At 33.4% G+C, this 20391-nt stretch overlaps 1 protein-coding gene across 6 annotated transcripts in view; it reads left to right on the top strand.

Moving 5' to 3' along the window:
• Positions 1-20391, top strand: part of arb2a (ARB2 cotranscriptional regulator A) — a 321565-nt gene that overhangs the window by 159684 nt on the left and 141490 nt on the right. For 5 of the 6 annotated variants that reach the window (NM_200418.2, NM_001431106.1, XM_073950011.1 and 2 more), the window contains 1 exon segment: positions 7874-7993. In NM_200418.2, coding sequence (NP_956712.2) covers positions 7874-7993 — 120 coding nt within the window. 6 annotated transcript variants of the gene reach the window in all.

Genomic DNA, 20391 nt, shown 5'->3' with positions numbered 1-20391 from the left:
TTACATCAGTAAAAAAAAAAGTAGCTATATTCTATAAAACACGAGGATTCCTTACATCTTAATGAAACATTCTGGAGACATTTTAATTCCATCATCTTCAGAATATCACAAACTGATGAATCATCTACACTCAGAATCATTTATATACACCGAAAAAACTGCTGGGTTCCACACAGTTCCTCCATGTTGACAAATAAATTAACTCAATTGTTTTTACAAATTTAAGTGGATCGAACATATAAAAAATAAGCCCTCTCAAAAAAACTCAAGAACTATGTTTGATTCAGCTCATTTTAAATAAGTAGTTTGAACAAGCAGCTGAAAAAATTAGTTGAGTGTAGTGAGTGGACATAAACCCATCACTGTCCCCTACACCTCATTGTGTCCATACATCTGAGCACATGAGAGCTTTATGAATATTAAAAGCTTCACTGCAATGATGACTCAGCTTTGGTTCTTCAAAAAGCTTTGATGTCTGAGGGGTGTGAGAGAGAAAGACACGCAGACTCGTCCCCCGTTTCCGTCCAAGGAGATCTGGGCTCAGCGCTTTCCGCCAGTTGCATCACACCGTAACCCCCGCCCCCCCTCCCCACCAGCCTGTTTATTTACTTTCATATTTGTGTCCCCTCGCCAACACAAGCCATCTCGGTGACAGGAAATCTCTTCCCTCCTGCCAGCTCCTTCAGCTCTAATTCACTTATTATTGTGCTTTTCAAAAAGCTAATCAATGTGGGAGAGCTGATGCAAGATCAGGGGAGAGCAAGAGAGAGAGAGAGAGGCTAAACGTGGGGCAAGGCTGCTAACTTTCAGGGGCTGATTGCAATAAGGCCGAGCTCTTTATACCATGGCACATTCATTGTTTCTTGTTTTTTTATGCCACTGACACCCACGTTTGTTCACTCATTGCTAGTGATTTTTCTCTAATTTACTTGTTATTCTGCATTTAAACGATTGCTGTGTTCACAAACAAACACACAGATCAATCTTGCATGCGCTGGTGAAAGAATGCCCTTTCTATTCTCTCTCTCTTTCTCTCCTTTTCAGGTGTTTATTATTAGCCATAAGGATACACACTGATACTTTCAAGTGATACTTCATTCAGTTAAAAATACATCTTTCATTTCAATTTGTTATTATTTGTTTTATTTTTCAAGTAATATATTTTAAGTTTAAAACAGAATTATTACAATAGAATATATATATATATATATAATTTTGATTAAGAGCTCAGCTAAGAAATATTTGTTTTTCACTAATGTAAAATTTGAAAGTTACTCAAACAGGCCAGAGCATGCGTTTTAAACAGAAGCTTAATATGCTTTGTATTTTCTTTAACTAAAAAAAAAATATATATATATATATATATATATATATATATATTAAGGCAAATAATTTATTTTTCATTTTATGGGAATTGTTGTTTCGATTAAAGCTACATCTTGTTTAGAAAAAAAAAAAAGATAATTTAAATTAATTGATTTTCTTCAACAAGTGCAGTTCAAAAGATATGTGATGATTTTTAATTAATTTTATCTCTGGCACTGCAAAATTAGCAGTAAATAGACAAGGAAAAAATGTTGTTGCAATAAGTGTTGTCCCTTTGTTTTTGGGGCTTAAAGTCTCTCGGTTAAAACTGGATTCATTACCAAAATTCAGAGAAATATGGGGGATTGATGAAATTTCATATATGTTAAATGATAATGAGTTTATTTGGGTGTTTTAAATGGATGTTTTGAACATTAGTTATCTATTTGTAAAAAAAGTGAACTTAAAATTCAAAATTAACTTTTTTTTTCTCTCTGTAGTACCCTTCCTCTCTTTAGATTTTACATTTTGTTTTAGGACAGGCAAGGCTTGCAGTTTGCATGAGCAGGAAGACTAAAGTCGGAACAGTATCATTTGGAGATGGTGGTAGTAATGTTCATTCACTCATTTTCTTTTTGGCTCAATTCCTTTATTAATCTGGGGTCGCCACAGCAGAATGAGCCGCCAACTTATCCAGCATATGATTTACGCATTGGCTGCCCTTCCAGCTGCAACCCATCACTGGGAATCGTCCATACTGTACATACTCATTCACACCCATACACTATGGACAATTTTTAGCTTACCCAATTAACCTATACCACACGTCTTTGGGCTTGTGGGGAAAACTCGGAGGAAACGCTGCTGTTGCTGTTAATTATTATTTTTTTCTTTAATACGGAAACAAAGATGCACTGAAAAAAAATACTCTTAAAATGTACTTTAAAAAAAAACTTACATCTGGTACAAATAACTTGTCAAAAGCATGTAACATTTACTTAATGTTCAATCTAACAGTCCTAAATTAAGTAAAAGTTCATGAATTATCTTTAATTTTGAGTCTATTTATTTAAATTAATCAAGTAATCTCATGTTCTTGTTTTATCAATTTAAATAAATCTGATTGATTACAAATTGGTACATTTGGTGTAACTTAGTTTAATTGAGAGACACTTTTCCACTGACTTGAAATTTGTTATTTCAAATTATTTTAAGCAAATTGAACCCAGGAGCAAATTTAATTTAAAAATGCTTACTGATCTCAGAGCTAGTGTTAGCACAGCTATAGACTCTATGAGTGAAGCATCAAACATTAATGCTGGTAACTAAAATGCCAAGATCCAAAGCATGGGTGCTTCTCTTCTCCAAGGTGGTAACCTCAAAACTAAAGGACACATACTAAAAACACTTCTTAATCTTCAAACTAGTGAAGATTAAACTCCAACAAATTCTCCTAAATTAAAACACCTAAGATTGCTTTTATTTTCACAATATCCTGTCTTAATTCAATCCCATGCAAAGGATTTTGGGAACTACACATCCATTACGACATAGCCATTATTACAATGTATGTAGTATTATTATGTTCGCAATTATTAGAAAATATTTAAATATTACAAGTAAATGCACAATAGTATGTAACTCACTCATTTCATGTATTGCATCAAGTAAATGTGTAAATACTACACTGTAAGAAATGATATGATCAGTTAGTCATAACTACATATATTTTTAGTTCATTTTAACTTGTTAAACTAAGTTAATCATGTTCTAACTTAATTTTATAAGTTATGCATGTTGTTTTAAGTGAGTTTAACATAATATAAGTTCTATGAACTCATAAAGTTAATTTGATTCAGCTTAAAAATTTAAGGAAACCAGGATAGTTTACAGTGTAGTTATCCTTGACATTTTCAGTAATATTACAGTTTAAAGATTTTGAGAGTAAATTTATTAGATTTTACTACACCAAGAAGTTATTTCTTTCAGTGTGTGAATCTGAGTCTAGAGCTTGTCAGATTTATAAAATTGTTTAAAAAAAGTCTAGACTACTACTGTAGTTCACTTTCATTTTTATAAATCCACAAAAGATTTGTTAACCCTAGGGCTAAAAGACTGTAGCAAAGGAGCCATTTGTGAAATCGTAATTGATGATCTATTTTTTACAATCTGTGGGTAAAATTTAATTAAATTATTTATTGATTTATTTAACACTGTTTTTTATTTATTTTGTGACTGTATTAATGTGACCTGATGGAATTATGGAACCACAGAAGCAGTTGTAAAATGAAACGTAGCCCTGTTTTGTAATAAAATGGCTTTTTAAAATTCTCTCTTTCCCTCTGCCTCTCTTTTTCTCTCTCTCCTTGCATTCGTAGAGCATTAAACCTCAGGCCAGTGTTAATTACAAGTGTTGTGTTTGTGCCCTGCTTGTGTGACCTTCCCATGTAGTCCGATTATGTGTTTATCGCTGGTATAGAGGCCGTATTGATCAGTCAGTGGGGTACAAATTAAGATTTAAACTTGACGTCACGCGATCTATTGAGTTTTGCATCGGAGGCATTTGCAGTATGCAAGAGTCATTGATTGAGACAGATATATTTAACCGAGTGAATGCGGCTGGCTGTGAGTTTATGGGTTGCACGTCTTCAGGCAGTCTCTGACTTAAAGAGGTCAAACTTTATATTTTGTTGTATTAAAACATTGTGTATTATATTCGGGTTGTTAGTTTATTTAAAGTAACTATAATCTCTAAATTTTTTTTGGTAATTTGATGGGAATTTTTTAAAATTTTATTGTTCCACAGATATAGTGTGATTAATCTGTCCTCAGGAAATATTTTTTAATGATGTATGTACTGTATGTGGGTTCATGTGGAAGTGTTTCTGTTAAAGGTTATGATTCGGAAATTTTTATTTTTTTTGAACTGGTGAAGATTGTTCATTGTTAAGTTATGTGAGGAGTATTGTTAAGGTGTTTAAATTCTTACTGAAGATGCATCTTTTTATAACGGCTTTTTGTGTGGAGTAAATGCTATCAATATTGTATGACTTGACATCTTTATTGTGAATTTTGATCTGTTTTATATGGCCTTCTGTTTTGTGAATTTATTTATTTATTTTTTCATATTTCACTCTTTACATTACTACTTTCCTTTTGTGGATTAGGAAACAGTGTTATTTGCACTCCACTAAAGACATCTATTACCCTACATATTTAATTTAATTTGTTAAGCTCAAATATTTGTTTCAAAACTATTTCTGAATTCAGTTTTAATTTCCAGCACAAAATTCCAGTTCAATAAAAAGTAAAGTGTCCGAAAAAAAAGGAGTTATATCCAAACACCTGTCCAATTTTTGGTTTGTTTCAGTATTAGATTAGTAGGGAACTAGATAGCCTTTTATATTAACGTTTCAATACAAAACATTTTAGGCATTTGTAAAATAGAAAACAAATTAGTTGTTTTTGTATTAAATATAAAAATATAAATATTTATTTTGGTAGATATGTTACACATCGGGTGTGTATGTTTTTGCCAGTAACTTAACTGCCAGTTATTTGTTTATAATATGGTTGGCACACCTGCAACTTGTTCAAACGCTTGAACAAAAAGCATTCTACCACAATACTCGTCAACGAGGAGGACACCGGCACTCAAAAACACAGTGCAGGATCGGGAGTGAAGGTATCTTCTGAATGTGAAGAGACGTGTAGCTGCTTATGGGACCATTCACCCATCACGTCTTTTTTTCATATTCGGAACACATATTGCTCACGCTCGCATTTTACAGGCACACATAGTTGAAAACCGCAAGTCATAAGAACTGACCGATCTGCCTTATACTTTGTATGTAATATACAGATTTAGGTATAAGTACACTAATTACATCAAATAAACACAGAAAACCCAAACACTTAAGTGCTTTTAATACTATGGATGTCAATGGTTACAAGTATCCAGTTGTCCTCTAAATGTATTCTTTAATGTTTAAAACAAACAGACAAACCGGTTTGAAACAAGTGAATGATGAGAGAAGTTTAGGGCGAACTATCTCTAAGTCTTTTGAATGTGTCAGACTGCTGTGATCAACCCATTGTAATGTTTATTTGTGAATAATAAATTACTGAAAGAGTTGTAGTTTTAGTATTTTTTTAATAGGTTTTATGTTTTAAAAGTAACTTTAAAGTTATTAGTAATCTGATTACTTTTATATGAAGTAATTAGTAATGTAATCAGATTACAATTTTCCAGTAGTATTCAGTTATTTATAATCTATTACTTTTTAAAGTAACTTATCCAACAGTGGTGTGTAGTATATAATTATTAAATTGGTTAGTTAGTATAATAGTGTAATATATGTTTGTTAGTTTACAATATATAAATTGATATACATTTTCTTTAACACATTATTAACATAAGTTTAAAAAATAGTTTTTGTCTTTGCCAGTACCATTTTTAGTTTTGTTATATATAGTTATTATTGTCAATAGCTATATTCATAGTTATTTTGCAAGTTACTAGTATTAAGCTTAAAGTGCAATTATATATGTGTACACTAAGGCCCCGTTTACACTGCCAGGTAAATGTGACCTAATTCCGATTTTTTTGGTCGTATGTTACACAGATCGGATCTGTTCTATGACCGTGTAAACACGGAAAAAAAGGCATGCATTCGGATATTCAGAAATCGGTTTCAGGCCTCCTTCATATGTGGAAATAAATCAGATATATATCGGATATGTGACAATGCGACTGTCATGTAAACAGGCAGATCGGATTTATTGAGGCATTCCGTTCGGTACATAATTAAACTTGTGACAATGTGGTGCTTCTCTGCAGTTTAATGACAGAAAGAAGAGCGTGTGTGGAGATGCCAACGCGGTAAACAACACCAGAGTAAACACAGAAGAGGAAAGTGGTCAGTCGCCACGCACCACAATTTGCTCCCACCAGACCTGAGATCTCTCTTGTACCCACACATTCCTCTGAATGGCAGAGGATATCATAATGAAAACCATAAGCGCAAGCTGCAATGACGGCCCTTTCCCATCTCCGCCTCAAAATCATTTTAAAGTTGGGCGAACTTCGTGTTGTAACTTTCGCTTTTTGTCACTATTAATACGCACTGCGGGCTACACAGAACTTTATTCTCTCCAACACCAGTGCGCACACAGCCAAAAGCTACATCTTCAACTACACACACACATTAGGGCCAAACCATTACATAAACTGCGTGGGGGTAAATCTCGACTAAACCATTCACTGCTTATACTACACTACGTATTTTTCGCACAGCTAAAAAAGAGACAATTTCTTCCACCATTTGTCTGCTGTTTATTCATTTTCTTGTCAGCTTAGTCCCCTTATCAATCCGGGGTCGCCACAGCGGAATGAACCGTCAACTTATCCAGCAAGTTTTTACGCAGCGGATGCCCTTCCGGCCGCAACCCATCTCCAGGAAACATACACACACACTCATACACTACGAACAATTTAGCCCACCCAATTCATCTGTACCGCATGTCTGCAAACTCCACACTGAAACGCGAACTGAGCTGAGGCTCGACCCAGCAACCTTCTTGCTGTGAGTCGACAGCACTACCTACTGTGCCACTGCTTCACCCCTCTGCTGTTTATAACGAAGTAAAATTAAATAACTCTGCAAATGGAGATAAACCAACTCTGCCTTAACAGTTCAGTCTGCGGCTGTTCACTACACGGGTGGTCAGACAGACTCACATTGCGGTTGTCATAAATTACAAACGATCAGTGTTTTCAATCAGAAGTGACTTATTTTAGATTTAAATTGCAGAAATACACATTAGTAGTAGCAGAACAACCCTTTACAGTTCATGAAATACACCACGGTTGTCTGTGAAAAGGGCAATAATCATATAAGCATGATCTGACAACGTGCTTGCGTTATATAGTATCACGTGTGCATAATTAGACATTTTGTGCTGTCAGTAATTGTACTTTTGCGCATGCAGGTCAGTTTAGGACTATGATCTGTTCACACTGCAAATCTGATATTAACCACATTTATAAGAGCAGTGTGAACAGCCATGCAGAAAAATTAGATCTGAGAAGAAATCTGATTTGAGCACTAAGACTCACAGTGTGAACATAGCCTGAGAAATACTGTGAGGATTTCTGTGCTCTGTTAAACAGCACTTTAATAATATTATAAAAAGGGCTTAAAATGTAGATTTCAACTGTAAATATAACCCTCCAAGCCTCCATTGCTGATTCCAAAATGCCAATTTAGTGCTAGCAAGCGAGGCATGTGCCATCAATAGCAAACAAGTGACAGATAATTGTTAGTTGATTGACTGATTGATTGATGAAGTTTGGCATCACTGTCTCAACTAATCATTTGCTGAAATGATACAGAACTGTAATGTTCTTCAGCTTTGTGTTTCACTGAAAGTAATGGTGCACCAAAAAACATTTACCCAATCAGAATCAAGAATTTACTGTAACAGCCTAGTAGTATAATATTTTAAAGTATCAATGCATCATATGACCCCTTAACCTCTTCAATTGTTTCCACTCTTTGTTTTTTAGGAAAATGGCAGTCCAGAAGAACACACACTCTATGCCTGGGACTACTTCATCTCGAAATCACTTGCCAAAAACATCTTCATTGTGGCACACAGCTATGGCGGCTTGTCTTTCGTCAATTTGGTAAGTTTTTGTAGTGATTGTTATTATGAAATGCCCACCCACATCCATCCAACCCACACACAGTTACCATTACTGGTGGGAAAAGCAGCAAAACAAAGAGTGAAATGATTAAACATAAATAATGCTTAGTTTCTTTGAGATGGTGTTGCTTTTGGAAACGGTCCAGTTCATCCCTGGCCTAAGGCACTTGAGCAAGAGGAAGGATGAAGGAAGAATGAGAAACTGCAAAGCTACAGTTTTCTTAAAGTATCTAGACGAGTATACATGACATTAGAGTTAGAGAGACAAACAACTGACTCTTACATCATTTGTCATCTGTCTGTCTTTCTGTTTTGTTGATGGTTAAAGGGTTACTGCGACACAAAATGGACATTTGGCCAGAACGTTTCTTATTCATTTCATTGTACAGTATAATAAATACTGTGTTTACATTCTTTTTTGTAATTAAAACAGTTTTTTAACATGATAGTTTAGGTTTTTAGGTAATTATTTAATTAATTAATTTATTAATTATTTATGTATTTATTTATTTGTTTGTTTGTTTGTTTAATCTTTTGTTTATTTATTTGTTTACTTTTGTTGTTGTTTTACTTGTTTGCTTCATTATTATTATTATTATTATCATCATCATTATTATCATCATCTTTTTTATTATTATTAATATCATCATCATTATTTTCATCATCCTTATTATTTTTATTTTATTTATTGATTTTTTTTTCTTTCTGGGTTTGGTTTTAATGTATTTTTCAGTTTGTTTTTATTTATTTATTTTTTTATATTTTGTATTTTTACGTTTTTCACATCTTAAAGAACAAACCCATAATCCACCTCATGCCAGCAAATAAAAATAAATGTATACAAAATATAAATACATATATGCACATGTACATCCACAACTGCACAAATATTCCTCAATGAATAATCTATACCTGCACATATCCACAAGTCAACTTAAACATCTGCAAATATACTGTTGCAGTCAGAAATATTAGCCTCCCCTTTAAATTTTATTTATTTATTTTGTTATATTTCCTAAATTATGTTTAACAGAGCAAAGGAATTTTCACAGTAAGTCTAATAATATTTTTTTTCCTCTTTTGAAAGTCTTATTTGTTTTATTTTAACTAGAATAAAAGCAGTTTTTATTTATTTTAAAACATTTTGACGTCAATATTATTAGCCCCTTTAAGCTATATATTTTTCGATAATCTAGAGAACAAACCATCGATATACAATAACTTGCCTAATTAACCTAACTTGTCACTTTCAGCTGTATAGAAGTGTCTTAAAAATATCTAGTCAAATATTATTTACTGCCATCATGGCAAAGATAAAATAAATCTGTTATTAGAAATGAGTTATTAAAACTATTATGTTTACAAATGTGTTTAAAAAAAATTCTTTTCTCTGTTCAAACAGAAATTGGGGAAAAAAATAAACAAATAGGGTGCTAATAATTCTGACTTTTACTGCACATTACATATAGAGCTTATATACATCGTTAATGGAAATGACTAAAAAAAGTAAGAGAAAAAGAGATAAAAAATAAATAAAAATACATAAAAAGTCAAAATCATTATCATTGGTCAGTCTCCAGACATTTAAAAAAGGGCTTCCAAATTTTCAAAAATTTATTTGGTTTCCCTGCATTCTCATAACTAATATTTTCCATTTATAATACATCACAAAATTTTGTTAGCCATGTCTTAAATGTATAACTATTGTTCATTTAGCTATAGTCATTCCATATTGTCTGGATTTGATCCAAAGTACAGTTTTCAAAGGAAGGAGCCCAACCCAATATTGCAAGAGGGTCAGGAGGAAAATCAATCATAAATACTTCAGGGTAAAAAGAGAACACCTCAGTTTAATAAGTAGACATTTTGGGCAGAACTTTGTTTGTATTTTATTGTTGTGTCTTTCTTTGTTAGGCTTGGTTAAAGTGTTTTATAGTCTGGCTTGGTTACTATTTGTTTTGCTTTTTGTTTCCTTTTGGATTTTTTTCTTTTTCTGTTTGTTGTTTGCTTTGTTTGCTTAATTAGTTCTTTCTTTTTTAGCTTTGTTTCAATGTAAACTTTTTATTCTATTTAAAAGGAAAATAAAACATTTTTATTTAAGAATTTCAAATGAACTATACAATAATTATAATTGTAATTTAATGTAACATTTTAGGCAGTAAAATGTTATATACATCTTTATTTTGTTCTTTGCCTTTTACAACTCATCTGCTGAAATCTGCCCTTTTCTTCATTGGTCTCCAACTGGATTGCTGGAGGGCCGCAGCTCTGCACAGTTTTGCTCCAACCCTAATCAAACACAGCTGATCCAACTAATCAAGGTGTTCAAGACTACTAGAGACTATTAAGCAGGTGTGAGAAGGACGTGGTTGGAGATAAACTGTGCAGAGCTGCACCCCTCCAACAATTGAGTTTGAGACCATTGTAAACTGATCAAAGATAAGTATTATTATGCCGTACTGAAATTATTTTGCATCAAAAGATTCCTCTATTACATCCATTTTTTTATTTTTTAAATTGTCTCAACGTATAAGAAGGTGTCTGCCAGGAACTGGAAAGTTTTAATTCTAATTTATATATGCTCTTAAAAATGCTGCAAGGACATGAGTCTGGAGATTGCTATTTTGCCATTGAATGCTGTATTCACATTTATTTATTTTTCAATAATCTGCACTTTTACTTCTCAACATGTTTTTCATACCGGTTGAGTATGCTGGAATATGCTGCCAAATTTAAAGTCATTCATTGTGAATGCCTTTGGTTGTTGTGTTTCACTTCAAGTGGAGGTGAAGATTTCCAGACAATAATGTTTTGGTCTGTTCCTCACCCAAAGCTATTCTCTCATTTTAAAAGACTTTCAATATAAAATCTTCAACTGGACTGTAATGTCCTTGAAAGCTTTCTATTTGTTTTTTTTTTTTTTTTTGTTTGTTTTTTTTAAATGATTACTCAAATCATCCACTTCGTGTTTTATTTTTTTTATTAATTTTATTTTTTTCATTTATTTTATTTTACCTTATTTTTTCTTCTTATTATTTATTATTTATTTTTTTATTTATTATTATTATTATTATTATTTATTTATTTATTTTTTTATTATTATTTATTAATTTTTTAAAAATATTTTATTTAATGACCAATAATGTTTTGTGTTTTGGTCTGCTTCTCACACAAAGCTGTTTTCTGATTTTAATATACTTGGATTGTATAATCTAACTACTTCAATGTCCTGAAAGCAATGGAATTTTATTTATTTATATATATATATATATATATATATATATATATATATATATATATATATATATATATATATATATATATATATACATATATTACGCTTTATTGTTTTTATTTTATTTTCTATAATATTATTATTATTTCTAATTTTATTTTATTTAAATTTTTTTTTTCTATATTATTTTTTATATCATGAACCCAAAGGTGATCTACCCGGCATTACATCACCTCTGGTGTCAAAGGTCAGATAGCTTGTCACAGTCAGTAATTTGTGTATCTAGACTATACAAGGACAAGTTTTTCTACAGTAACAGAAACACACACTGTCTTGCCTTATTTCACACACACTTATGCACCTACATTGTAGCACTTTTGATGAACCCGTTCTACTTTTCTTTTTAACGTGAGAGGAGGGAGGGCCACGACTTTAGCATTCCTCTGATAGTTCCAGGAATATGTGTTTTTATCTGAGGCAGGAGTCTCTGTGTTTCGTAATTTGAATATAGCTGTTAAATATTTATGTGGCGTTGTGGCCGTGACAGGCCCTCGCTGGTGGAGCCATGGCGGTCTTCCTCCAGAGATCTGTTTAGTCGTCTTTCTCTGATGCATTTCTGTTTTTTGTGTGTTTTTTTACCCACTTCTTACTTACTTTGAGCACACACACACACACACACACACGGGTTGATTGTTCGCTCACACGGTATTTTTTAAAATGCTCATGCCTTTCATTGATTCATTTATCTTTGGTAAAAATGAAGTGGCAGGTACATTCTTTATTGGATGAAAATATCTAATTCAACACATCTATTTAGGTCTTATTAATTATTAATTAATTCATTCATTTTCTTTTAGTCCCTTTATTCATCAGTGGTCATCACAGCAGAATGAACCACCAACTTATCCAGCATATGTTTTACGCAGCGAATGCCCTTCCAGCCGCAACCAAACACTGGGAAACACACTATGACCAATTTAGCTTACTCATTTCACCTACAGTTGAAAGCAGAAGTTTACATACACTGTAAAAAAAAAAGGAACATAACCATTTAAAAAAAAAATTATAATGTCTGATGGTAAATCACACTAAATGTTTGCTATTTTAGGTCCGTTAGGATTACCTTACAATTGCTAAAAGCCAGAATAATGAGAGAATGTTTTTATTAGAGATTTTTTATTAATTTCTAGACAGTCAAAAGTTTACATACTTTTCTTTGGATTTTCTTTTTAGCTTTGCTTTAAAACTGTATAACTTTGGTAAAATGTTTTGGATATCCTTCCACAAGCTTCTCGCAATAGTTTGAAGGAATTTTGGCCCATTCCTCCTCATAGAATTGGTGTAACTGAGTGAGATTTGTTGGCTGTCTTGCTTGCACAAGCTTTTTCAACAATTTTCTATAGGATTGAGATCAGGGCTTTGTGATGGCCACTTCAAAACATTCACGCTGTTGTCCTTAAAGCACAGTTTAACTAATTTGGCAGTATGCTTAGGGTCATGGTCTGTTTGGAAGACCCATTTGTGGCCAAGTTTTAATTTCCTGGCTGATGTCCTAAGACTTTGCTTCAGTATTTCTACATAATGTTCTTTCTTCATGATGTCATCCATGCTGTGTCGTGGACCAGTCCCTCCTGCAGCAAAACAGCCTCACAACATGGTACTGCCGCCCCCATACTTCACGGTTGGGATAGTGTTCCTTGGCTTGTAAGCGTTCCCCTTAGTCTTCCAAATGTAACACTGGCCATTATGGCCAAACAGTTTAATCTTAGTTCCATCAGACCACAGGACATGTCTCCAAAAAATTTTCATTTTTTCCCAGTGTAATTTAGCAAATTGTAATCTGACTTTTGTTGATTCTGGCTTGTTAATTTTCCTAAGAAAGCAGTGTGTTTGAGGTTTTCCTTTAATACTATTCTACAGTTGTGCCACCAATTAACTCAAATGTTGACAGTTAGCCAATAAGAAACTTCCAAAACCTTGACACCATCACCTAAGCTTTTTAGAGGCATAATAATCTTATTGTTTCTAAACTTGACTTTCAAAAACAGTTATAACAATTTATCAAAAAAAAAAAAAAAAAAAAATCTCTCTCATTATTCTACTATTAAGCATAACAGAAAGAGCCATGTGCCTTTTTATACAGTGTATGTAAACTTCTGGTTTCAACTGTATACCACATTTCTTTGGACTTTGGGGGAAACCAAAGCCAGCTGGGGATCGAACCAGTGACCTTCTTGCTGTGAGGCGATCGCGCTAATCACTTCACCACCATGCTGCCCAGATCTTATTAATATTTAAGCATATCTTTTCAAGTTAAAGTAGATTCATCGTTGCAGCTGCTTGACAATTTTCTGTAGTTGCGTAGTCAAGTGAAAATTGCTTGAATGTATTTGTTTGTTGGTTTGGTTTGTTTTATTCATTATTTATTCTTTAATTTATTGACAGTCAAAAAGTAACAATCAATTATTCATTTATATATTTCTAAATATTTACATGTTTTGCTAATCCATTTGTACTTACAGTATATGGGTGTGCTGTTTACCAAATAGAAAAATATATAACAGACATGCATGTAATATCCAATTTCCCTGACTGTGTAATAGGTTTCTCCAATTGGGCTTTCTGTAAAGAAGTACATGAAAGTGTACACTACCTTGCAAAAGTCTTGTTGTCAACCCCAGTTATAAGAGCAACAAAGAATAACCTGACTTCTAGTAGATCATTTGGAAAGTGGCAACAGGTAGATTTTTACGATGAATCATTTGTTGAACTGCATCCCAATCATCTCAAATACTGCAGAAGACCTATTGGAACCTGCATGGACCAAAGATTTTCATAGAAATCAGTCAAGTTTGGTGAAGGAAAAATCATGGTTTGGGGTTACATTCAGTATGGGGGCGTGGGAGAGATCTGCAGTTTGAATGGCAACATCAACAACCTGAGGTGTCAAGACATTTGTGTTGCCGATTACATTACAAACCACAGGAGAGGGCAAATTCTTCAGCAGGATAGCGCTCCTCATACTTCAGCCTCCATATCAAAGTTCCTGAAAGCAAAGAAGGTCAAGGTGCTCCAGGATTGGCCAGCCCAGTCACCAGACACTAATATTATCAAACTTGTCTGGGGTAAGATGGAGAAGGCATTGAAGATGAATTCAAAGAATCTTGATGAACTATGGGAGTCCTGCAATAACACTTTCTTTGCCGTTCCAGATGACTTTATTAATAAGTTATTTGAGTCATTGCAGAGATGTATAGATGTAGTCCTCCAAGCTCATGGGAGTCATTTTTCTTTGGTACCTTTCTGGACTTTGAATGAATATGGATCACTGCTGTTTATGGAGGCTGAAAAAGCTCACGGATTTCATCCAATATATCTTAATTTGTGCCCCAAATATGAATGAAGATCTTAGGGTGTGGAGCAGCATGAGAGTTATTATTGACACTTTTTAAGTTCAAGTTCAAGATGAAGAAATTGTAGGCCAAGATGAAAAAGATGGACTTAAAGGGTTGGGCATAAGATTAGAAATCTATGCTTCGTCATAGCAGCTTGCCTAAAAACAGGCCTTCTGTGGCTTAATTGCTGCTGCCTTTAACTCATAACAAACACATTTCTGATCAGCGACATCAAACACAGGACAATTAATGTCTTCAGCAGGCTGCCGCTCTCTCTTTCTTGTCATTGAAATTTGACTTCTTTTTGGAAAAGAAATGCAGTAATTATAGATACATCAAAGTGTTCCTTTAAATAAGAGTGGTGCTCACTCTTCTAGCTCACTGTTTCTGTCATGTCATATATTTAGAGTTTTAGGAGACTTCAGAAAACCATTTTCTCTTAACCATATACTGTTTACTTGAGTTTGAACAAACTGAATAGATGCCTTTATAAATGACAATTGTTTCAGCTGAAGTGGAAATGGTTCATATGAGGTGCTAGTGAGCTTTCTGTAGGTGACTGAGTCTCTTCTTCCATTACTTCTCTTGAGTTATGTGTTGTGAATAAACTATAGGCTAAATTACAATTATACCTAAAAAAAAAAAATGGATGGACACACACTGGTATTCATATATAAACATAGCACACGGTTGCCTATACTGTGTTGTTGTCGAAAATGAACTTTATCCTTTTATTTCCCACAGCCGCATATCTGGCATCTCTCAGTGATAGTATTCTTCACGTCATGATCAATGCCATGATCCCTCGCACTCCGCTAGTATCTGATGGTTTTTTCCGGATCCGGTAGTTCATATTTAGTATTGTTTGTTGTCGTCGTTGATACGAACAGGCAAAAGATCCGGACAAATTATGAATAATTTAAACTAAGTTAATTTAAAATAGGTTAAATCTTATTTTAAACCCAAATTTTTAAACATTTTCAGGTTTAAATCTCAGCTGGATGTTTTCATTCACTTATAACTGCATAATACACTGCATGGAAGGTCATTTTTCAAAAACCTCTAATAGGGGCTTTTTAAGGATCAGACACATTAAAGGCAGCTGTTCAGGAAGGGGTGGCCATTACCTCAACAGTCAATGCATAGGAGTAAAATTATATTTTGGACACTTTTCTCATCTCATCAATGGATAGATGGTTGGTTATAAACATGAACAATTTCAGAGTAACACATCTTGCCAGAGCAAATACACAGCTTACTGAAGAAAATGCATATCAACACAATTGCATGATCAGCAAACTTATTTAAATCCAGTTAAAAGTTTTTGGTGGAAATTATATATAAAATATGTTATGTTTAAATGTGTTATAGCACATGCATGGCAACGTTTGCTTTTGTAAAGCTGATCTGTTCTAGTCTGCTATTAGAAAGCTGGAACCAACTTGATACAAAGTAGTTTTATTTATTTATTTATTTTATTGTGATATTGTCATTGGTTATATAATCAGCATTTTCAGTTATTAAACAAATTAATGATTTTTTTTTTTTTTTTTTGCTACATATTTGTTATTTGTTTATTTGCTATGAAGCAAAAATGTGTGGTGATTTCATATGCATTGTTGTACAGTATATGTTTGACTTATGTTTGATCTATATTGTTGTACAGTATGATGTATGGTGTACAGTATATGTTTGACTAACTACTGTAAAGAGTAGACTATTTATAATAATTTGTCTGGAAAAAACTTCTTTGATTTACTCAAAGTCCAGACTGATCAAGTTTAAAAAGATCAGACTCATTGGATCATTTGTTCTGGAATCTGACTACACGAGTTGTTCAGTGTTTGATTCACTTAAAAGAACAGACTCATTAGAATCATTTGTTGACTAAAAGAACTATACTAATTGTGCAGTAGATATTTGATTCAATTAAAAGATCAGACCCATTAGAAGCATTTATTTTGGCACTCTGACTACACTAGCTCCGCGGTGTGTTTGATTTGCTTAAAAGGTCACGTTCATTAGAATCATTCATTTGAGGATCAGACTCCTCTAGCTGTACGGGATGTGTTTTATTGTCTTAGAATAAGCTGCTTTGTAATCTGACTGCATTCAGATCTGTTGATTAATCACAAATCAACTGTACCCATGAGATAACGGAACTTGTTTTTTTGTATATTGTTGTATAGCAGTTGTGCTTCCTTGTTGGATTGCCACTTGATTTCCATAGTGAGTCCTGAAGGAAAATTATTGTGAAGTGCTGTACTTGATCTCACCTGATCATACTTGTCCCTCATTCTCCTCTTTCTGCATTTCATCTTGTCTGCTTGCTCCAGCGTTTGCTTTCATCTGTAAGTCTAGCTAGAGGCCTGTGGGAGCATCCGTCAGGGCAGAGCTCAGCTCCGCATAACCTTCCTGACTCTCTGCCAGAGGAAAGAGCAGCCGGATTGGAGAAGATGGGGCATATTATGTAATGAGTTATGCAATCATACATCTGCCTCCCAGTGCACCAGTGTGTGGGTGCCCACAGCTTTGATAAAATAAATGGATCAAATTTGCGTGTCATTTGTTTGTCGCTGTTCATGCTTAAAATCAGGTAACAACTTTGTGCGTTTACACACCTGCGTGGCAGTTCAATTGAAAATGATAAGTAACAACACGTTGTGGGGTGTTATATATTCTAAATTGAATTATTGTTGAAGAGTGTATTGTATTTTTATTTTATTCTTTTCACATTTTTCCAGTGCAATAAAAATTTGGACGCTGGAATGTTTAATTGTTGGAACCTGGTCCACTTGACTCTGAGTTGTTGCAGGCTAGGACAGTGGTTCCCAATTATGCCCTTTTGCGATCCTAAGGAGCTACTTGAAGGAACTGTGTTCCAATTGATATGTTTTCAACATAGTGTTTAATGTTTTATACCCTAATCCCTATGGACACGGGTGTCATGATCATCAGCAATCACTTCTTGGAAGATCGCTGGTAAACTACAAACTCATACATGAACTACAAATCCCTGCATGCCGTTAGACACACCGGTCACCATTCTCCACTGACCACACATGTACAGTTGACTCACTTTATTATTGATTATCCATACTATATAATTGAAGTCAGAATTATTAGCCCCCCTGAATTATTAGTCTCCCTGTTTATTTTTTCCCCAATTTCTGTTTAAAAGAGAGATTTTTTTTTCGACCCATTTCTAAACATAATAGTTTTAATAACTTATTTCAAATAACTGATTTATTTAATCTTTGTCATGATGACAGTGCATAATATTTAACTACATATTTTTTAAGACACTTCTATACAGCTTAAAGTGACATTTAAAGGCTTAACAAGGTTAATTAGGTTAACTAGATTATGGTAATTAGGAAAGTTATTGTATAACAATGTTTTGTTCTGTAGACAATCGAAAAATAAATATATATATATATCTTAAATTTTGACCTTAAAATTGTTTTTAAAAAGTTAAAAACAGCTTTTATTCTAGCCGAAATGAAACAAATAAGACTTTATCCAGAAGTAAAAAAATATGATCAGACATACTGTGAACATTTCCTGGCTCTGTTAAACATTATTAGGCACATATTTAAAAAAAGAAAATAAATAAATCAAAGGGGGCTAATAATCAACTGTATACACTCTACACACATCAGTCTGCAGTGAGTCTTTGTTGTTTCCCATTACATATATTTTCTGTCACTGTGTTTTTGCCTTCTAAGTTTGTTGTTTAATTTGTTTGTACTTTCGGATCAATGCCTTGTTTATGACCTTATGACTGTTTTGACTTTGATTTTGGATTGGCGTGTACAGTATGATTCTTGTTTTTTCCCGTTTTTGTCCACAATTATCTGCACTAATACTTTCTTTAATGAATTGTTGTTAAGCTGCAGTTGGATCCCATCTCTCTTGCCTTTGCCATGCCGAGACCCAAACCTGACAATGACAAACTTGCTGAATTTGAAGTTTACTTCTTTTAAAAACAAATATTTGCTGTACACTGTTTGCTGCAACTTAAGATGAAACCATAATAGAAGTGTGAAGGGTGATTAAATCATAATCATGGGATTTGCATAACAGTTACACCTAGCAAACTTTAATACCCTTTTGATTGAACTCACTTCTTGTAATCATTGCAAAATGTCCTGTATTGTCCAGTTTACAGTGCACCGAAGGCCTTGGTATACTTCAAATTAAGTTTGATTTTAATTCTTTGAGGTCAAAAGGAAGTCTGAAAAGGCAGAGGGTCGGTATACTGTTTTTGAACACTTCGACACCTCCATGCTGCAGTCTGTGGAGTTGTAAATGTCATGCAGCTGGCATGTACCCCTAAACACAACAATAGTCACTGAGAGAGAAGAGCAGTTTTATAAACATCTGGCAAACAACCTTTTCTATCAGAATCGCCACCACAGTGTATCACATCTTTTTCTAATTGCCTTGGACAGGCAGTGAATGGCTCCATCGATGTGCGCAAACTCATAGAAAAGATGTGGGCACTATAAGGTGAGCTTATTATCTGCTGTGAGATTCCATCAGAGTCTTTAAATTCTCTTTGCGAACGTTCATACAGGTGCAGATACATCTGTACCAGCTCTGCTGCTCAACTCTCCAGTGTACTTATGTTAGATGTTGTTTTAATAGTTTAATTGTGGTGTTTACTTCAGTAATGCCACTAATATATGCATACTCCACATGTCTTAAATCCATTTCTGTTTAGTTCAGTTATGACTTTAATCGGATTAAGGTGATCAAAAATTACTGTATTAAACTTATGTAGGCCTACAGTTCAAAACTCATGTTTAACTGAATAAACAGTTAGTAAACACAAGTATATCTTATTGAACATGATTTATTTTCACCACCCATTATCATTATTGAACAGTTTCTCAAGCAGTTTGTGATGCATTTTGGAAACAGGAGATGAGCCCCTGGTTTAATGCGCCACCTGGCTTGAGAAACCTGTTCACTTTTAGTCATTATTTTGGTAGCACACATATTCTGAATGCCCTCAGCAGAATTTAAATGAGCCGTTTTAATCTAAATTACAGTGAGTTTAATCTAGATAAAAAAGAAAAATAAAAAAAAATAATCTATGTCCACCTATAATATATATGCATTACTTTCTTGAATGGTGATTCAAAGTGGTCAAAAATGAAAAAGCTTAAAAATAACGAGTTAAGTTCATATATATATATATATATATATATATATATATATATATATATATATATATATATATATATATATATATATATATATAAATTATTTTATTTTTTTTATTTTTTTTTTTTTTGAAGTTGTTTGTTATATCAAAGATGTTTGAAATAATAAAGCACACACTTGGCTTACATTTATTATTCTTTCTATGCATTTAAAATCACTTTTCATAAGTAATTTGATGCAGACACCAAAACGTTTACTAACAGTAACAGTATTATTTGTATTGATATATTCAAGTTGGTTAGTATCAATTTAAAACTGGTATGTATGTGATGATATTGTCCTATTTATTTCATGCAGTTTCCAAGGCATGAAGCTCATACCGGTGATATTTGTTTATCAGGGTGTGATGGTGAACTGAACTTAAGGCTTTTCCTGGGCTTGTGCATTGTTGTTAAATTCTCCTGATTAACAGAGAAGGGTCTGCAGTCTCCAGACCACCGAGTGTGTGGCTCATTTCTGTACCTTCAATAGAGATCCTGACAATCAACACTGTAAAAGATTTCCCCCTCTGCGGAT

Source organism: Danio rerio, chromosome 5 (genome assembly GCF_049306965.1).
Source record: "Danio rerio strain Tuebingen ecotype United States chromosome 5, GRCz12tu, whole genome shotgun sequence".
Taxonomy (NCBI): Eukaryota; Metazoa; Chordata; class Actinopteri; order Cypriniformes; family Danionidae; genus Danio; species Danio rerio.
The sequence above is the reverse complement of the archived record's forward strand: the minus strand, read 5'-3'. Positions and strand labels throughout refer to the sequence as shown.